The 17394-nt window shown below is 54.7% G+C and overlaps 6 protein-coding genes across 6 annotated transcripts; 4 read left to right on the top strand and 2 right to left on the bottom strand.

Moving 5' to 3' along the window:
- Window positions 1–1706: 1706 nt before the first annotated feature.
- On the top strand, window positions 1707–4738 carry HER10_EVM0001667 (DEAD/DEAH box helicase; the record flags this gene model as incomplete). The annotated part of the gene is made up of 13 exons (XM_035471407.1): window positions 1707–1791; window positions 1864–2129; window positions 2181–2363; window positions 2422–2896; window positions 2951–2956; window positions 3023–3107; window positions 3160–3387; window positions 3443–3886; window positions 3933–4160; window positions 4218–4322; window positions 4377–4461; window positions 4512–4617; window positions 4701–4738. The coding sequence occupies 13 exons, from the start codon at window positions 1707–1709 to the stop codon at window positions 4736–4738; spliced, it is 2334 nt and encodes a 777-aa protein (XP_035334665.1).
- A 988-nt stretch (window positions 4739–5726) lies between these two features.
- On the top strand, window positions 5727–7889 carry HER10_EVM0005668 (uncharacterized protein). The gene has a single exon (XM_035475274.1). The coding sequence runs from the start codon at window positions 5919–5921 to the stop codon at window positions 7308–7310; it is 1392 nt and encodes a 463-aa protein (XP_035334960.1). The 5' UTR covers window positions 5727–5918; the 3' UTR covers window positions 7311–7889.
- A 606-nt stretch (window positions 7890–8495) lies between these two features.
- HER10_EVM0004670 (carboxylesterase) lies at window positions 8496–10676 on the top strand (the record flags this gene model as incomplete). The annotated part of the gene is made up of 3 exons (XM_035474306.1): window positions 8496–9114; window positions 9222–10416; window positions 10480–10676. The coding sequence occupies exons 1-3, from the start codon at window positions 8818–8820 to the stop codon at window positions 10674–10676; spliced, it is 1689 nt and encodes a 562-aa protein (XP_035334888.1). The 5' UTR covers window positions 8496–8817.
- Window positions 10677–10728: 52 nt separating this feature from the next.
- Window positions 10729–12188, bottom strand: HER10_EVM0012255 (uncharacterized protein; the record flags this gene model as incomplete). The annotated part of the gene is made up of 2 exons (XM_035481653.1): window positions 10729–12077; window positions 12128–12188. The coding sequence occupies 2 exons, from the start codon at window positions 12186–12188 to the stop codon at window positions 10729–10731; spliced, it is 1410 nt and encodes a 469-aa protein (XP_035335438.1).
- Window positions 12189–12992: 804 nt separating this feature from the next.
- On the top strand, window positions 12993–15362 carry HER10_EVM0004311 (uncharacterized protein). The gene is made up of 2 exons (XM_035473960.1): window positions 12993–13297; window positions 13533–15362. The coding sequence occupies exons 1-2, from the start codon at window positions 13064–13066 to the stop codon at window positions 15030–15032; spliced, it is 1734 nt and encodes a 577-aa protein (XP_035334862.1). The 5' UTR covers window positions 12993–13063; the 3' UTR covers window positions 15033–15362.
- A 34-nt stretch (window positions 15363–15396) lies between these two features.
- HER10_EVM0001598 (uncharacterized protein) lies at window positions 15397–17136 on the bottom strand. The gene is made up of 2 exons (XM_035471342.1): window positions 16077–17136; window positions 15397–15995 (listed from the first exon to the last, which is right to left on the bottom strand). The coding sequence occupies exons 1-2, from the start codon at window positions 16865–16867 to the stop codon at window positions 15530–15532; spliced, it is 1257 nt and encodes a 418-aa protein (XP_035334659.1). The 5' UTR covers window positions 16868–17136; the 3' UTR covers window positions 15397–15529.
- Window positions 17137–17394: the final 258 nt, after the last annotated feature.

Raw genomic sequence — 17394 nt, forward strand, 5'->3', positions numbered from 1 at the left:
AGTGTTGGTCATCGAAGGAGGGGAGCCGTTCTGGCTGACCATCTTCGTCATTGGGAGATGGGGTCGTGATCACTGGTGGTGGCAGACCATGACGGAGCGTTAAGGAATATATGGGGCAAAATTGATGATCCCTGTATTGTGACAGGGTCTTGCTCCTCACCAAAGCCAGGCATTGGGGACCCGATACTTTCCATTCCGTTACCTTACCTTACCTTACTGTGTATAACCCTTACCGTATGGTTCCAATGCTCCAATACTACTTGCTCTGGAACCTGGATCATCCTTCGCCCACGCGAATTTGTTCTGCGGTGTAGTTTGGGTTCCTGATGGCTGCTGCTGGCCACCTGTCTGGTGCCTCCTACAAAGGAACCGGATCCCCCTGCCCCCAACGCGCGCTGAGAGGCTGACCTGTCCCGCCCTGCCCTTTGTCTTTTCGACTTCAGGTTCTTGTCTTCCATTGCCAATGTTCGTCGAACGGAGACTACCTACCTAGACTTCTTCCCTCCGCCCCCGATCCCATCCCGTCCAGTCTCTTCTCTTACAGCTCAGACAAGCCCCCCCCCCCTCCCCAGCGCCAAGCGACCTTGGTCTCCCCTCAAAAACTAAATATCACTCGGGGCAGCCCGTAGCCCCCATCGGCTCAAGGTTATCTAGTCCAGTCCCTGACTGCCTACCTCAGTCGGCCCCGATTTCAACAGATTTCTGCAACAGCGATGGAAGGTCAGTGCCACGTCCGATCTATGGAGTAAGGTAGGTAGTCAGCCACGCAGGTCGCCAGTGGTACTCCACCAGACTGGGTGTGTGAAGTGTGGCTCGGCCTCAAGTGGGGGCGGTCTGGCCGGTGCGCCTGCACAGTAGAGTACGTATTTGCGACCCCGTCGACCGGCCGAACCCAGAAGCTCGACTTCCACCTGGTGGTTAAATTTCGGGCGGCACATGAGGTAATACCTGACACACCGACCGTCTTCCGTCACGGTGCTGATGCTGAGGTAACCAAACAACACCCTCTATGTAACACATGATTTCGCGTGGCCTAGCGGAAGCGGGTCATCCCTGCTGCTGCCTTCCACACGTTCTGCAGGACGCGCTTTCCCCAATTTTTAGCAACAAGTGTTGCATCACCAACAGGAAGTAGCTGCCTGCCGATGCAGTCCCATGCACAACAACATTCAAGTCTGATGCTGGGACCTGTTCCAGTTCACCTCTCTGCTCTTCCTTTTGCTGCCTTGGCTTTTTCATCCGACTGCAAATTTAGATTTGCCCTGTTTCAATGGATTGCATTTTGACATTTGGTAATATCTTGCTTCACAATGGCCACCAATAACGGCATCTGGCACAAGACATCCATCGAGGTTGCCGAGGAGCAAGGCCGGAAATATCACGCCGTGACAACCACAATTGCTGGGCAGAAACGCCCTCGTGCTGAGTCTGTCCATCCCACTGCGCCGAAACCAACGATCTTGCCTCGTCACACCCCGCTAGTGCAGAGAGCATCAAGTTTACCTCCTGGGCCCCCAAAGCTTGCGGCGAGCCCGATCATCTCATTGAGCCCGGCGGCTACTCAAGGTCCGTCTGAATACACACAGCGAAGAGAGTTCCAGCCCACGCCTTCGTCGTCCTCGGATCCCTTGCTCGCTCTTGCCCATCCGTATTATGGACTTCCCCGTTCCTTGGTCCGGAACTTCTACAGCCTGGGTATCAAAATAATGTACCCATGGCAAAAAGCATGCCTCCGCGGACCGGGGCTTCTTGCCGGCGAAAGAAATCTCGTTTATAGTGCTCCGACCGGAGGTGGAAAGTCCCTCGTGGCCGACGGCAAGTTCGTCCATCATTCTGGCTGACACAGGACTGACTAGACGACAGTTTTGATGCTGAGGAGAGTGCTCGAGGAAAAGAACGCCAAAGTCCTGTTAGTTTTACCCTACGTCGCCCTTGTACAGGAAAAGGTCCGCTGGCTTCGAAACATCGTCCAGGGCGTAATGAAACCAAAAGATGAGATTGACGACGGAAAACGCATCTGGAGGCGGCGAGCAGACGAGGACACGATCAGGGTCATCGGGTTCTTTGGGGGAAGCAAGATTAAGCCAACTTGGTCCGACTTTGACATTGGCGTGTGTACCATAGAGAAGGTGGGAAGTATACGGCCTACGCTTTGGATTCAGCTAACTTTGACCCGACAGGCCAACGCACTTGTCAATACGGCGATAGATGATTGCACCATTAAGCATTTAAAGTCAGTTGTCCTTGACGAACTCCACATGATCGACGATGACCATCGTGGGTATCTGATGGAATTGATGGGCACAAAGTTGCTCACCCTGCCTCAGCCGGTGCAAATCATCGGCATGAGCGCTACCATGTCTGTGGGTGCGATCTTGTTGCACATTTTCAGCCACGGCACATTCTGACACGATATCTTAGAACATCAGTCTCTTGGCTACGTGGCTGGGAGCTCATTCGTATGAAACGCGCTATCGCCCAGTGCCGATCGAAGAACATCTCGTTTACGAGGGCAATATATACCCAGCGGCAACGACAAGTGAGCTGCTGAAGACGGCCAAGAAGCTTAATACAGCCACTCAAAAGACGGGATCGAGAGCCACAAGACGCATAGAGCCTTCCGGTCACAAGGAATTCCAAGATCCCGTACTCAACGCTGTTGTTTCATTGGCTAGCGAGACTGCTAAGGCTGGCTACGGAGCCTTGGTCTTCGCCAGCAGTCGTTACGGCTGTGAAGCAGACGCCCGTTGGATTGCCAAAGTCATGCCTGCTCTAGACGAGCTCGAATCTGGTCTAGTTGAAAAGAGGACTGAACTCATGGCCGAGTTGCGTAGTCTCGGAACAGGTATCGATCCTGTTCTGGAAGAGACGGTACCCATGGGCGTTGCATTTCACCGTAAGTCCAACCACGAACTCTTACAAGCTTAGGAACTAACACAATCATATTCAGATGTCAGTTTGCATTAGATGCCGTGTCATCGTATCAGTAGCTAAATGTTGCAGGCGGGTCTTACCACTGAAGAACGAGACATCATCGCCAATGCATACGATGCTGGGACACTCAAAGTGTGTGTAGCGACATGTAGCTTAGCAGCTGGCATAAACTTGTAAGTTTAGTGGTGTGTCACGATCGTAGGTTGATCTGCTGACAGCTTTGAGGCCGGCACGACGAGTAATTCTTCACAATGCTCGTATGGGCAGAGATTTTGTTGGGCCATCGATGCTGAGACAGATGCGTGGACGGGCCGGTCGCAAGGGAAAAGATGAAGTCGGAGAAACCTACCTGTGCTGCCGAAAGGATGATCTTGAGCAGGTTGTCGACTTGATGCACGCTGAGATACCGCAAATCACAAGCGGGTTGATGACGGACAGAAAGCGAATCCAAAGGTCAGAGATTCGGCATAAATGCGCAGTAGTATTCCATCGTGCTAACAGTACTCAGAGCACTTTTGGAAGTCATCGCTATACGGTTAGCAACAAGCCGAGATGCGCTGGACGAGTACATAACAAAGACTTTGTTAAGCCACTCTGGGCCTCTGGAGTCCCTCCAAGACTGCGTCGAGGTCAGCCTCAAAAATCTGACGAACATGGGCTTTTTGTCCGTGGATGACTGCGAGAACTACCAACCGACAAAACTTGGTAGGGCCATTGTAGCCTCTGCATTGGATCCTGACGATGGTGTCTTCATCCACAAGGAACTAGAAAGGGCGCTTCAAGCATTTGTCATGGATGGAGAGATGCACATCCTTTACACTTTCACACCCGTCCAGGACTCTGGCATCAACATCAACTGGCAAGTTTTCAGGAACGAGATGGAAAATATGGATGAAAGTGGACATAGAGTTCTCGGCTTCCTTGGGCTCAAGCGTACTGTAATCAACCGGCTGTAGGTACCCCTGGCCCCCTTTTCCGATGTCGCTAACCGTGATCAGAGCGCAGGGCAGTGCACTGAAAGAAGCGACTGCCGAGGAGAAAGAGATAGTTCGTGTACACCGTCGGTTTTACATGGCCTTTCAATTACGAGACCTGTGTAACGAGATGCCCATCCATGTTGTGGCGCGAAAGTACGATGTGCCGCGAGGTGCCGTTCAAACCCTATCCCAAACTTGCAATGGGTTCGCGGCCGGAATGATCAAATTCTGCGAATACATGGATTGGGGGTAAGTCGAACTACTTGCCACACGGGTAGTAGATCAATCGCTAATCGCATCGGTCAGCGTGATGTCTGCTGCATTAGATCACTTTTCAGACCGTTTAAGAGCTGGGGCAAAAGCGGACTTGCTGGCCTTGGCAAAGATCACTTTTGTGAAGAGTCGGACAGCGTGAGTTGCGCGGCCGGGTACTGCGTCGGAATATCGTCTAACTTTGTGGAACAGAAGAGTCTTTTGGGAGAACGGTTTTCGCAGCATTGCGGCCATCGCAAATGCTGACCCCAACGAGCTCCTACCAATTCTGATGCAGGTAAGCAGGCGACGGAACTCTAGATTGATAACAAACTCATTGTCTGGCAGGCTCAACCAAGTAAACTGCGCATCAAGGAGCAGGAAAGTATCAAATACGAAGAAAAACTCATGGCCAAGGCCAGGGTCATCTCGGATTCGGCCAACCGACTGTGGCGTAAGTCAAACCGAGAGACATATCGGCGCCGTTGGTGGACTGTGAGTCGGGCTAGCACAGCAGCTGACTATGCTTGCGTACAGGTATTCAAATGCAACAGGAAGTCTATGAGGAAGAATGACCAACATGTCAGAGGTTGTTGGCAACGGTTGGAGCGGCCTACAGCACGCTCTTTACTCGCAGCTTGGTGGCACCGCGGCCGTTGCGAAGCTGGTACAGCGTACCCGGGCAGTTGGCTATGGTGCTCATAGGCTCTTTTTACTACCTCCCGCAATAGATGCGCATGCATGCCGCCGCACATCCGCCAATAATTGGTGACGAAGATGCCCAACCTGCATTGCATCGGATGGGAGCCCCTCCCACCGCATTCGCAGGGCCGGATATTAACGCGAAGTGCGTGTGATAGAGGTCCGCTCCCACCGCTACTCTGGGCCCCCGTGGCTTCTCAGTGGTCTGACTAGCCGCGATTTTGGAACAAAGCCGTAGACCGACAGCAACCAACACGAAAAAAAGGTGCAACGGTGCAAGACAACCAAACGCAACTCAAGTTCATCACATGGCACCCGCAGTACGGTGCTGCATTTGCCTGCGTCCCGTTCCGGAGCTGCGCATAGGTCCAGACAGGCATCCACACCATGACCGACCTGGGTCCTAGACACCCACGGCGACGGAGTGCATGGGAAGCAGACCGAGGTGGGTGGCATTCCTGGGAATGTTCGCTAGAGAAATAGAGCCACAACCGATCGACCTGGGAATGGCAAACCCAGCGCAAATCCTGGGTGACACCTGACATGCAATCGATTCTTCTATGCGACAACACAACTGTTCATGCGCGAGTTACACAGCAGGGGAGACGGGAAAAGCAAAGAATCTGACTCTGTCCCGAAAGGGTTTTGTCCGGCGGACCTCTAGTGACCGAGGTGCGCCTCGCCATAGGTAGTTGGCGGTCGCGCCCAGAAGGCTCGCGACCAACAAAGGTCTGACAGCCACCGCCCACCGAGCTACCCACCCTCATCCGTCTTGTTCGACTTTTGCATATAGGTGTGGGTGTGGCTGCCTGACCTCGGTCTGATACAAGTCTAAGCTATATGAAGCGGTTGTTCCTTGTCTCCGAAATGATCTCTCATGTTCCTCTCTCTCCTTCTTGTTTTTGTTTTCTCGTGGTTCTTTGACTCGACTTGTTCATTTTCTCTCCTGGTCACTTGTTACAGCTCATTAAAAACAATATCGTGAGGTCCACCCTCGCAACAGTTCCTACGGAGTCGAACTGATTCAACATCGTACACTGACTGCATTGCGAAATGTCCACTCAGAGCCATGCCCACAGGGCTGGCGGGAGCAGTGCTGATGCAGATGATGCCGTTCAAACGCTGGGCGATGTTATGAGAGCAGGACCGACCGGTTTCCCGGACGTCGTTGTCATCGATCAGACACACGAAGAAAACAAACGGAAAGATGATCCTAGCCCAAACGAAGATTTGTGGCTCAGTTCAGCAGACGGTCGATACAGCTCGACCATCGTCCCCTTGCGAGTTGGACGAGCGCCGAATCAAGAGATCTTCCATGTACACAGAAACATCTTGCTAGCGACGGAATATTTTCGCAAAGCTCTTTGCGGAGACTTCAGAGAGGCTGAGGCGCAATCCATGGACTTTCCAGAGGAGGATCCGGCCATTTTCCACTTTCTCGTCGCCTTCCTCTACCAAAGAAGCTTTGTTCCTATCAAGCCAGCAGCATCAGCACTGGCTGTCGAGGCATCAGAACGAGGGAAAGCACAAGAATCTGGCTACCGAAGCGAGTCGGAGTCGGAGGTGTCATCGTCGGAGGCCAGTGACGCCAGTGCCAGAAGTCGAATCCGGGCGCAGCGGCGGCAACGGCGGCGGGAGCGGCAACGGGACCGCATGAACCGGAAACAGCCAGGCACACACCGCCCAGATTGCAGATGTCCGCGCTGCACCACAACCATCGGCCCGCCATGCTGGAACTGTGGCGTTGGTCGCGCAAGGCCGATTCCGGGCCACCTTCCGCCGCACATCATCAACCCTATGCCACCAGTGCGGCCCCTAGGTTTACAGCCACACAGCCGGCGCCGCAGCCGACAGCAAGTCATCACACCGCCAGAGTCAACACCCTCGCTCGGTTTACCAGTCTCTACCAACGACGAGTATGCCGATGGCGACCGTATACGAGGCCAAGACATGCGGACTTTTCTGCTCACATACGAGCTAAGTCTAGAGGTATACATTGTCGCCAATAAATTCCTCATGGACGACTTCAAGACTGCGATTCAGCGTCACTGCATCGACATGCTCGAATCCGCCGGGCCCGATGCAGCGCAGTCGATTGTGTTGCAACTTTGTTCAAAGCTCTACGCCGGCGTCCCTGAATCTGACCCATTGTTGAGGATGATCTTTGCGCGCGTTGGCTTCTTACAGCCTCTGCTCTGGCAACGAGCGCCGCAGTTTACGTCGGAATTTCTGATTGGGCATCCAGAAGTTGCGGCTCTTATGCTCCGCGAGACAGCCATTCGAAGAGAGGAGGATCTAGGCAGTAGGGCGTTACCGTCCATGGAACGGGCGACGCACCCTCACGTCATGCCTATGTGGCCGGTTGCGCCGCCTATGCATCCTCATATGCGGCCTCCGCCGCCTCCACCGCCGCATCATTGGCATCCAGGACCGTTTGGTGTTTGAGTGGTTAGGAAAAGGCACGGCTTTCTCTCGAGTGATTCTGCCCTAGAGGGATTGTCTGCCATGGCTGTGTTATTCAACAAAGAGAATGCGGACACGGCGGCACATGGAGGCAAGAAATCGCTGTCGACATGTCTAAGTATTAGGCGGTTGTATCTGTATGTTGTTGGGAAAAAGGAGGAAAGCGAAGATGTTGCTAGCTACATGGGTGGTCAAGTGGTCAAGGCGAAAGAAACTCTGTTCGATGGAGCCACATGTTCGGGAGCCATTGTCCCACGGCGACGGGTCCCTCATTGTGGGAAGAGATATTACCCCGTCATTTGGATGGAAAGCGAGAGGAGAGAGACTACTGAAATAAAACAAAGGCACATTCCGTTTATCCGATCGAACCAAAATCCATGCAGGTCTTTGGCCCATGTGACCTTTTTTTTTTCCTGCCAGCAGCCCAGTTCGGCGCGCTGCGATGCGTCGCGTCGGAGCCGAGGCGGCCAGGTAAAGCGGTCGGTCAATTTTGGGTGACGGGAATGAATAGGTAGTGGAAGGTGAGTACTCCGTAAGGTAGGGTTTATTGCATCATGATACTAGAACAGACTCTAGCCGTCGCATCCACGCGGCCCCGTGAGTGTCAAATAAGTCGGCAGAAGCGGAGAGGTAAGAGAGTCATTGATGCCAGTTTGCTCTATCACGAGTAGAAAGAGAAGAAAAGAGTAAATGGTTGCGGCGGAGAAATTGCATCGTCGAATCTGCCATCCATACGAATACTTTCGGGGCATGATTGAGCAGAAATACCGAGCTGTGCGAGCCCGGCCACCCCGAACGAACCCCAACCCCAACAACCCCCGTCACCCCCAGCTTTGCTAATTCTGGGGGAGTCGGGGACACTGGTTCACAAGCTGTTCAGCGCTGCTCGAAGCTCCGCAGCTCCGGGTGAGCCAGTGAAAAGACAACTTTATCAAGAGGGGAAACCTTGTCCGCGCAAGCTGGGCGGGCGAGATCCCCACCATCGGCGCTAGCTACCCCACACGACGGACCTGGAACCAGGCACAAGCAGAGCAACAATGACAGCTTCTACATTCTTCCTGCTTCTTGGGGGTTGTTCGCGATGCTTTCGTCCGGAACAGGCCCCGAATTGGTCCTCTGTTCCCGGGCGGCGGATGTATGGTGGAAAACGTGAGCTAGTGTAGATTGGGACAGGCAGGCTTGAATTAGATTATTACCTACATCCATTGGTTGACCCCCTCCTCCTCCTCCTCCTCCTTAGGCTCCCCTGGGGGCGGCCATCGGTTGCAACGGGGGGCGAACTGACTCTACATGGGTATAATAATCGTCCTCCAGCCACCAGCGTCAGTAAAAGCCCATTCAGTTCGTTTCCGGCGTTCCTGCTGAAGCCTCGTAAGAGTCGAGTCGAGTCCGCCGCCGCTCATCGAAGTTACCCTCCTCCCTCTTTGAACACCGCCACCCCACGCCGAAAGGAGGGATCTTCCACCCTCTCCGACGATCGTGTACCGCAATGGCGCCCATCTCAGGAACCGTAGCGACGGTGATCACGGCGTTGACGGCGGCCTTTAGGACCTCCGGCCCCGCTCTGCAGGCGCAGGCGGAGCAGAATCACCTCCTGGCCGAGCTCGACTACGGCAACTTCCAGGGCGCCTACTCGGACCAGTATAACATCTCGTACTGGCAGAAGATTCCCTACGCGGCGCCTCCCGTGGGTGAGAACCGGTTCCGGGGCCCGCAGCCCCCCGCGGCGGTGGAGGGTGTCGTGTATGACTCTAGCCAGCCGTTTGATATGTGCCCTCAACGGACGGTATGTTCTTGCTCTCTTAACTGCCAGTGGTTTCGCGGCTGTTGAGTGAGGTTTGAGATGATGAAGAAGGAGAAATTGGGCTGACTGGATCCTGGGCTCATTTATAGGTCAACGGCTCCGAAGATTGTCTGTACCTCGGCCTCTACTCCCGCCCCTGGACGCAAGACCAGCCCCTGAAGCCCGTTGTCGTCACCTTTTACGGCGGCGGCTTCATCCAGGGCTCAGCCTACTTCAGCATCCCGCCCTCGGCCTACCCGATCCTCAACGTCTCAAGCTCGTCCGACATGATGTTCATCTACCCAAACTACCGCACAAACGCCTTTGGCCTCCTCCCCGGGAAGCAGATCGCCGCGGACCCAAAGTCGGATCTGAACCCGGGCCTGCTGGACCAGGAGGCTGTGCTCAAGTGGACAAAAAAGTACGTTAAGCAGTTCGGCGGTGACCCGGACGACGTGACCATCTGGGGCCAGTCTGCGGGCGGCGGCAGCGTGCTGGCGCAGGCCATCGGCCGCGGGGGGCAGCAGAAGCTCTTCCGCAAGGCTATGGCCAGCAGCCCGTTCTGGCCAAAGACGTACGCCTACGACAGCCCAGAGGCGCAGGCCCTCTACGACGAGCTCGCCTCCCGCACGGGGTGCGCCGGCGCCGAGGATAGCCTGGCCTGCCTGAAGATGGCGGACGTGCAGACGATCCGGGACGCCAGCCTCGCCATCTCGAGCTCGCATGTCACGAACACTTCGTCCTTCACGTGGTCGCCTGTCATCGACGGTGAGTTCCTCCGGGAGCCGCTCTCTGAGGCCGCCGCCACGGGGCGGGTGAACATGGACCTGGCGTTCGCGATGCACAACACGCACGAGGGCGAGAATTTCCTGCCCGGCGGGCTCCAGAGCGCGACGGACGTCGGGTCTCCGCCGTTCAACTCGAGCGAGGCCTCGTTTGACAAGTGGCTGAGGGGGTTCCTCCCTGGCTTTGGTGACTGCGAGATTGAGGGCGTCAAGAGGCTGTATCCTGCGGCTGGCACGACGGAGACGATTTCGTATAACACGACGTATGTGCGGGCCGGACTCATTTACCGGGACGTCGTTCTGTCGTGTCCAGCGTTTTGGTTTTCGGGCGCAGCGCCGAAGGGGGGTTGGTTGGGCGAATACTCACTCAACCCGTCCAAACATGCTAGTGATACCGTCTGGGTGAGTTTTGGTGTCTCTTCATGGAAGAATCTAGTCGGTGGGTTGCTAACAGATATGCAGTGGAATCAGGTCAATGCCGTGCAAAAGACGGACCCGGCACGCTACCAAGGCTATGCCGGTGAGTACACAAGACTGCATGTTGCTTACCGTAAAATATCATCACTAACCACAACTACTCCAGGAGCGTTTGCGTCTTTCTTCCAAACGGGTGACCCGAATGCGCTCAAATTGTCGGCATCAACGGAAGCTGGTGTACCGCCCCTCAAGGACAGCAAGGAATGGGTCGTCAACCCCGAGGGTTTCGCGACTACTGACCTAGGGCAACTAGAGAAGAGATGTGGATTCTGGAAAAAGACGGCTGCGAAGATACCCATTTGAGGCGATTCTAGATATGTACGTACATGCGTGAAGTAATGAATAGAGGTACAAACTAGTCGATTGGGTTGTCACGAAGCTTGAAAAGCTCCCTCATCACCTCTTCCGTCTTGGCGCGCAGCGCGGAGTGGTATAGCTGGTTCGTCTCGTACACCTTGGCCTTGACGAGCGCGGCCGTGTCCTTGGCGAACTCGTAGTCGACGTACATGTCGTCGATGTAGCCAGCGGCGTACACAGGCACGGTGTTCTCGCGCAGCTTCTCTTGGTCATACAACTCCGGCCACTGGTCAAACTTAGCCAGGATCTCGGCGGCTTCGCGCAGTTCAATCAGCTCCGGGTATGTCTCAAAGTGTAGAGGGAAGATCATCTCGCCCGAGAAGTAGAGGGGCGGGGCCGTGAACTCGGAGATGGCGGGTTCCTTCGCCAACCAGGAGAACTTCTCCAAGGACTTGCCGACTCTGTAGGCCGCCCAGTTGGAGACAGAACCCGGTCCATTAGTGTAGATGGCTTCGTGCAAAATAGCATAGATGATGTTGCTGTCAAAGGACGTTGCCGTCTCAACGTCCGTCAGGGACGCGCGCGTGAAGAAGCCAAACTGGTCCAAGTCCGTCTTTAGCTTGAGAATGGTCGAATGCACCGAGTCGAGTCCCCCATGAGCACCAAAGGCAAGGCCAAGAGTGAGCAGTCTTGGGATGGTGAGATATCCGCCGCCAGGGAGGTTGACCTGCTTCTTTTCCTGTATGAAACGAGCCACCTGGTGGACGGCTTCGATGTCTTCGGGATACTTTTGGTAGTAGGCTTGGTTTCTCTCCTGGACCTTCTTGAAGGTTGCCTCGTACACCTGCTCAGGCGACTTGCCGACAGGTGCGAGACCGCCAGTGAGGAAGACTTCCCGAAGACCTTGAGGGAACCTCGAAAGGTAGGTGAGAGACACGAAACCGCCAAACGATTGACCGAAGAGGGACCACTTTTTCTTTTCTTCCGGGAAGTCCTCAGTGAGATAGGCTCTTACGGCTTCGAGGTCATTGACGATGTTGTCTTGGCGAAGTAGTTTGAGGTGATCGGCTTGCTTCTGAGCATTGCCCTCGAGGGCTAAGGTAGCAGCGGAGACGGGAGAGCTAAGTCCAACGCCTCGATAGTCCAAGAACAGGACCTGGTACCCTCGATCCAAGGCAGTGCGAGTGATGGGACTGTCCTGAGGCTCTGGGTTACCAAACCCTGGCCCGCCTTGCAGAAACACCATCCATGGTTTCTGCTCTGCCTGCTTTTTCTCACTTTCTGTGGGAGGGACTATGGGCCTCTCATGCTTGGTGACACTTCTGCCAAACAATTGAAGAACGCCCGAAGCTTGATTGCTGTAGTCCTTTGGAACCTCGAAGAAGAGTTCAGACACGAGGAATTGACCTGTCGTTTGATCAGTGCTGATCTTCAAACGAGCCTGCATGGAGAATTACCTGGAATGACATGCGACCTCTTGCTGAGAAGTTTCGCCGCACTAATTACTTTGGAAGCCATGTTGAGCCGGTGGTGGTAAAGTCAGGGCTTGGTGACGGTACAGGAAAGCAGGAAAACCGCAGAGCAGACTGCTTAAACAAGAACCCTAAGCTTGATGCTGGCAACTACTCAAGCATGAGGACCTTGAGAACCCCGCCTAGGTAGATGGCGGTGCAAGATAAAGTGCCGTGAGATGTCGCACCTTCTCAGTTGGGCAACCGGGGCAGTCACAGTGTGACACTGTGAGCATCGCATGTTAGGAATAGCCCCTTCAGGAAAAGGATTCGATCACTGAACTCCTCAGGTTTTCAACTTTCAAGAATTTGAATTCATTCTCAATTTGGAAACGATCATGTGCTAAGTTTGATATTGATGAAGTACTTTGTGACTTCTGTTAGAAGTCACGGGGATGTGCAACTGATTATGTATTCTCGAAGTTGGCTAGAAAGAAGAATGTTAACTGCTCAACAGAGCATCAGATGCTGGCGTTCCCAGCAATTACGAGCATAGGGACGGATATGGACTGGTAATGCGTGAGGTCTGAGAGAGACCAGAAGACCTGTATATTATCGCACGATGCAATTGCACAAAACTGAAATTACGATGAAATATGCGCGTAAAAAGAAGCAAGCATGCTGGCGATATTGCGGGCCATCCGTTGCCAGGCAGGAATCTCTTTCACCTTCCTTGCCTCACTTTCACTTTCTTCGAGGTAACGATGTTCTAGATTCCTTACATAAGCTCAGCTCCGATTCCGGGTGACAATCCACCAATGACATCAACCCCCGCGTACGATCCGAAGGTGCTCGGCTCGGCAAAACCTGGGTCGGACTCCACGCGCGCCGTCTCTCTAGCGAACCTACCAAGTCCCAACTTGGGGAAGCGCCTGGTGCACGATGGACTGCCAAAGGAAAGTCTCCCCATCCACCCAAACATCGAATACCTTCTCTTCCCGCCACTTCATGCCCCATTCCACATGTTCCGAGCGCGAAGCCACCAACAGTGGAATGAATTACATACATCTAACTACGACGCTTGTTGAATCCTTCAACGCTCTTGCCGATGAGGTCCAGATCCTGACCGACAGGAAGACGATCCTGGAGCACAAGCTCAGATTCGCCCACGAGCAGGTGAGTTGAAACGAAACGCGCAGGGGTTTGTCAGCAGAGCCACTGCTTTGCGACACTCTCCTCACCACCTCCAACATGATGAACAACCTTAGCTCTAGATCAAGAGCTCCTTCCACAAGGGGCGGAGACTGATTTCTTTTACCATTTTCTGACTTGCAATTTTGCAACTCCCCCATCACTTTCGCCTCCAGGCCAGCTTCGGTGGTAACTCTTGCTAATCGGCCGACCTTCACAGTACCAGTACTTGGCCGACAAACATGCCCCTGCTGCCCCCGAAATCTCCGAAGTATTGGCAAAGTTACAGCTGCCGCCAGAACTTGCGAACCCATCGCTAGAAGACGCCAACCCCGTACCGCTACCGAAGCGCAACAAGCTGGACACCCGAAATCAGATTGCTCTCATCATCCGAGACGGCCGGCGCGTTGCCCAGCAGCTTACGTCAATCGGCGAAACGAGTAAGACGAGCGACTCTAGCAGAGAGACTTCTTCTCGTGAGGCACAGACCGGAACTTCCATGTCTACCGTGCTTGAGCAAGACTTCACGATTGAGGGGAAGAAGGGGCCTTTAGAATGTCCTTTCTCTTCTCAAAAGGCGGACAGCGCAGGCGAGGGCGATGGTGAAGCGCAAAGCGCTGAGAAGGGCTCCCAGGACCCTACTCCGCACCACTCTACGGACCCCATCTGTGCCGCCATGTTCGAGGAGTCAACATCTCAACCGGCTCCCGGCGCTGCCGATTCCCCCGCCAAATGTCCGATTCGCTACCTAGACCAACACTCCCCGGAAGAGATTGCACACTACGTCGAGACACACAAGCACGAGTTACCTCGCAGTCACGAGGTCTGTGTGAGAAGATACCAAAAGAATGAAGTGCAAATCAAGAAGCTGGACGCAAAATACGGCAATCTGGTGAACATGATTCAGGGGCTTAGTGCGCTACATCAGCCAATGTTGCCAGAGTCACAACAGGAGCAGGAAGAAATCGAACGGGCCTCGAATGAGAGGGTTCACAACTGGGCAAAGGCTGTCACAGACACGACGGTAGAAGATGCCGAGCAGTCTCAGCCGGAGCCCGAAGATGCAGATGAGGCCCGACAGAGCCACTTCGACCGAACGCTCAAAGAGGTTCGAGTAGGCGAGTCTCCTAGCCGTCCATGGGGCATTTCGGTCCCAATCTACGAGCCTCATGGTATGGGCGACGAAGAGCGTCCTCTTTCGCCTCCTCCAGCACCTGTCTTTATGCCATCTGGTTCCGAAGGCGAAGAAACACCAGCGCCAAAGACTGGCAAATGCCCCTTTGATCATACGAAGATGGCAGCGATGGCAGCCGCTCGTGAAGAGGCTCAACCTGTGTCTCCTACACCAGCTCCAAAGCTCATGTCAAACGAAATAGGCGAAGATGTATCGCCGCCAAAGCCTGCAGGAAAATGCCCTTTCGATCATGCTCAACTTGCTGCTATGGGCTTCGCGTCGCCCCCGCCAAATACTGGCGATCAAACCTTTGTCCACCCCGAAGCGGATCCTCAACCTATCGAACTACCATCGACGCCTGTGAAGCCGCAGCCGTCTTACAGCGCCCCCCCTCAACAACCGACCTTCATCAACCCACCTCTCGACGCGAACAAGCAATTCACGCCGAATGGTGTGCCACAGATGGTCTTCACGGGACCAGTATTCATCGGCTATCCCATTGAGCAGGCGATCCAGTTTATGCAACACTTCCAGGGGAGGCAATAGTGGCCAGATGGCCATGACGCCTTCTAATCTTTGTTTCTCTCCATTTTCCGTTTTGCACATACGACTTTCTATTTTTGGGAAAGGGCGGCGTTTGTCTGTTTTAAGCGAAGGCGTTGGGATGTGACTTTTAATCCAGAGCTAGTTTTCCTCGTCCACCTTCGTGGATTTTCCTTATTCTAGCTACACCCCGCGGTGTATTGCACGAGCTTGATGTACAGATTGATGAGGCAGAGAGGGAGGGTATGGTATGTGGGACGCAGGAGGAAAAGCAGACAGAACTCGTCCGTATGATACCACACAAGACCAGGAATGAGACATTGATATCACGAGAAGACTCGTACCGTTGCTGCCCGATTTGTGCTTCCCCGTACGCTGCCCTGGGCAACATTTGTCCTGGAACATTTCAGCCATGTTTGATGTCTAGAAACAGTGTCTAGTGCCATATCAACTCTAAGTCTACAGTACCGTTGCTGTCCGTTTAGAAACAAAAAAACGCCTTAATCCGAATCCTTGAACCCGCCCCCCTTTCCGTTGTGCTCATCATCAAACGGATTCACGGGACCCTCGCGCCCGAATTTCTGCCCGCCGCCTTCATTTTCATCATAATCGTCATCATGATACCCGCCCTCCCCATCAGCCTCACGCGCCCACAACGAGATGTCGTCATCGTCCATGAGCGCCGCCACATCCTCTGGATCCACGAGGCCGGCCTCAATATCCGAGTAGTCGGGTGCGTCTTGGCCGGGCACCACACCGCCCTCGGTCTCGGCCTGTTCCAAGGCCAGCTCGGCAGCGCGGGCCATGGTGCGTTGGTAAATGAGCCAGCCGACGACTAGGCCAACGAGGCCACCGAGGATCATGGAGATGTAGTTGATCGCCTTGCCGCCGGCCGTCATCTCGTCTCCCTTTTCGGCAATGAGAGCGAGGCGGCTACCGATGAAGACGTGGACGAGAAGCTTTGGACTATTGGGGATCCTCTGTTAGTTGTGCTAGAACTTGAGGAAGTGAGGCGAGGACACAATTAGGTGCCCCTGCTGTGCTTACCTGGCAAGGGCCGTTGAGACGGCAAACATCCAAGGCTTGATGGAAGGGATCGTGGAAAGGAACCCGTTGGACAAGCTATACGGCAGCGGACAGAAGCGCACCGCCGTCAACATGCCGATCCCGTCCTTCCTCAGCACCTGGCCCAGCGCGATGAACCGGTGATCCTGCCCGACGAGTTTGTGCACGTAACCGCTAAAGATGCCCCTGCTCGTGTAGAAAGCCGTCAAGCTGCCCGCAACCGTGGCCGTCGCGACGATTGGGTACCCCAGCGGAAACCCGTAGACGAAGCCCGAGACCGAGATGGCGGTGCTGTAGCCAATCATGGGCGGGAAGGCCGTCATGAAGGTGAAGGCCCAGATGATGAGCCAGCCGAACGGCAGCGCGCGCCATTTCTGGGACACGGGCGCCAGCCACTTGAAGATTGCGTGCGAGTAGATGAGGAACAGAAGACCAAGGACGTTGACGACGAGGAGGAACGCGGCGACGGCCACGCGCTGGACGGGGCTGAGGCCGAGGTACATGCTCCAGAGGCGGTTGCCGGCCTTGACGGCGGAGCGCACCGCGCGGTTCACGCCCGATAGCGCCGTGGTGCGCCTGGAGCCGGATTGCCCCCCGCGGCCGAAGCGTGCCGCGGACATGCGGCGGGTGGTTGTCGTTCTCGAGGAGGACGAGTTACCGCCGATGTTGCGGATCCATGGCGGGCGGACGTCGGCGTGGGCTTCGGAGGGGGAGGACGGGGGATTCGGCGAGAGGGAGAGCGCCCTCGCTGCTGATTCGTAGTCGGCCGGCATCGTGGGTAGTCGATCGGGGATCGGGGGAGGCAAAGGCAGTTGAAAGCGTGGTGGCTTTTTGGGGCCCCGGAGGCTCCGGATACAGGAAGCTATTCGCGGGGCTTCGACCAGTCGATTGCACGCTCGTTTACCGTGATTTCGTCTCTTTTGCAGTTAGAAATATAACTGGTTCACTCAAAATTTTCCGAGGCCATTTCGAAACAATGGACTAATCTTTGATGGATGTATAGAAACGGAACAGAGAATAGTGATGAGGGAGGAGAATGCGTCGCAATGTTGAAGGAGCTGACCTCACACACCCACCGCGATGAGGTAAGCTGCCTAACCAAAGTGCCCCAAGCCACACCTAGAGACATACGCAAGGTCCGCGGTTAACTTCCATGGATCGCCGGGCCCGTCAATGCGGGCGGGCTGCTACCTGGCCAAAAATAACCGGGGTTCTCCAGGATCATTGGAAATGCCCTAGTACGACGTGCCTTATTTTAGTTGCCCCAGGTTGTACGGATACACGTATAGAAGGGCCGTAG

Source organism: Colletotrichum scovillei (assembly GCF_011075155.1).
Source record: "Colletotrichum scovillei strain TJNH1 chromosome Unknown Contig00004, whole genome shotgun sequence".
In the NCBI taxonomy this organism is placed as follows: Eukaryota; Fungi; Ascomycota; class Sordariomycetes; order Glomerellales; family Glomerellaceae; genus Colletotrichum; species Colletotrichum scovillei.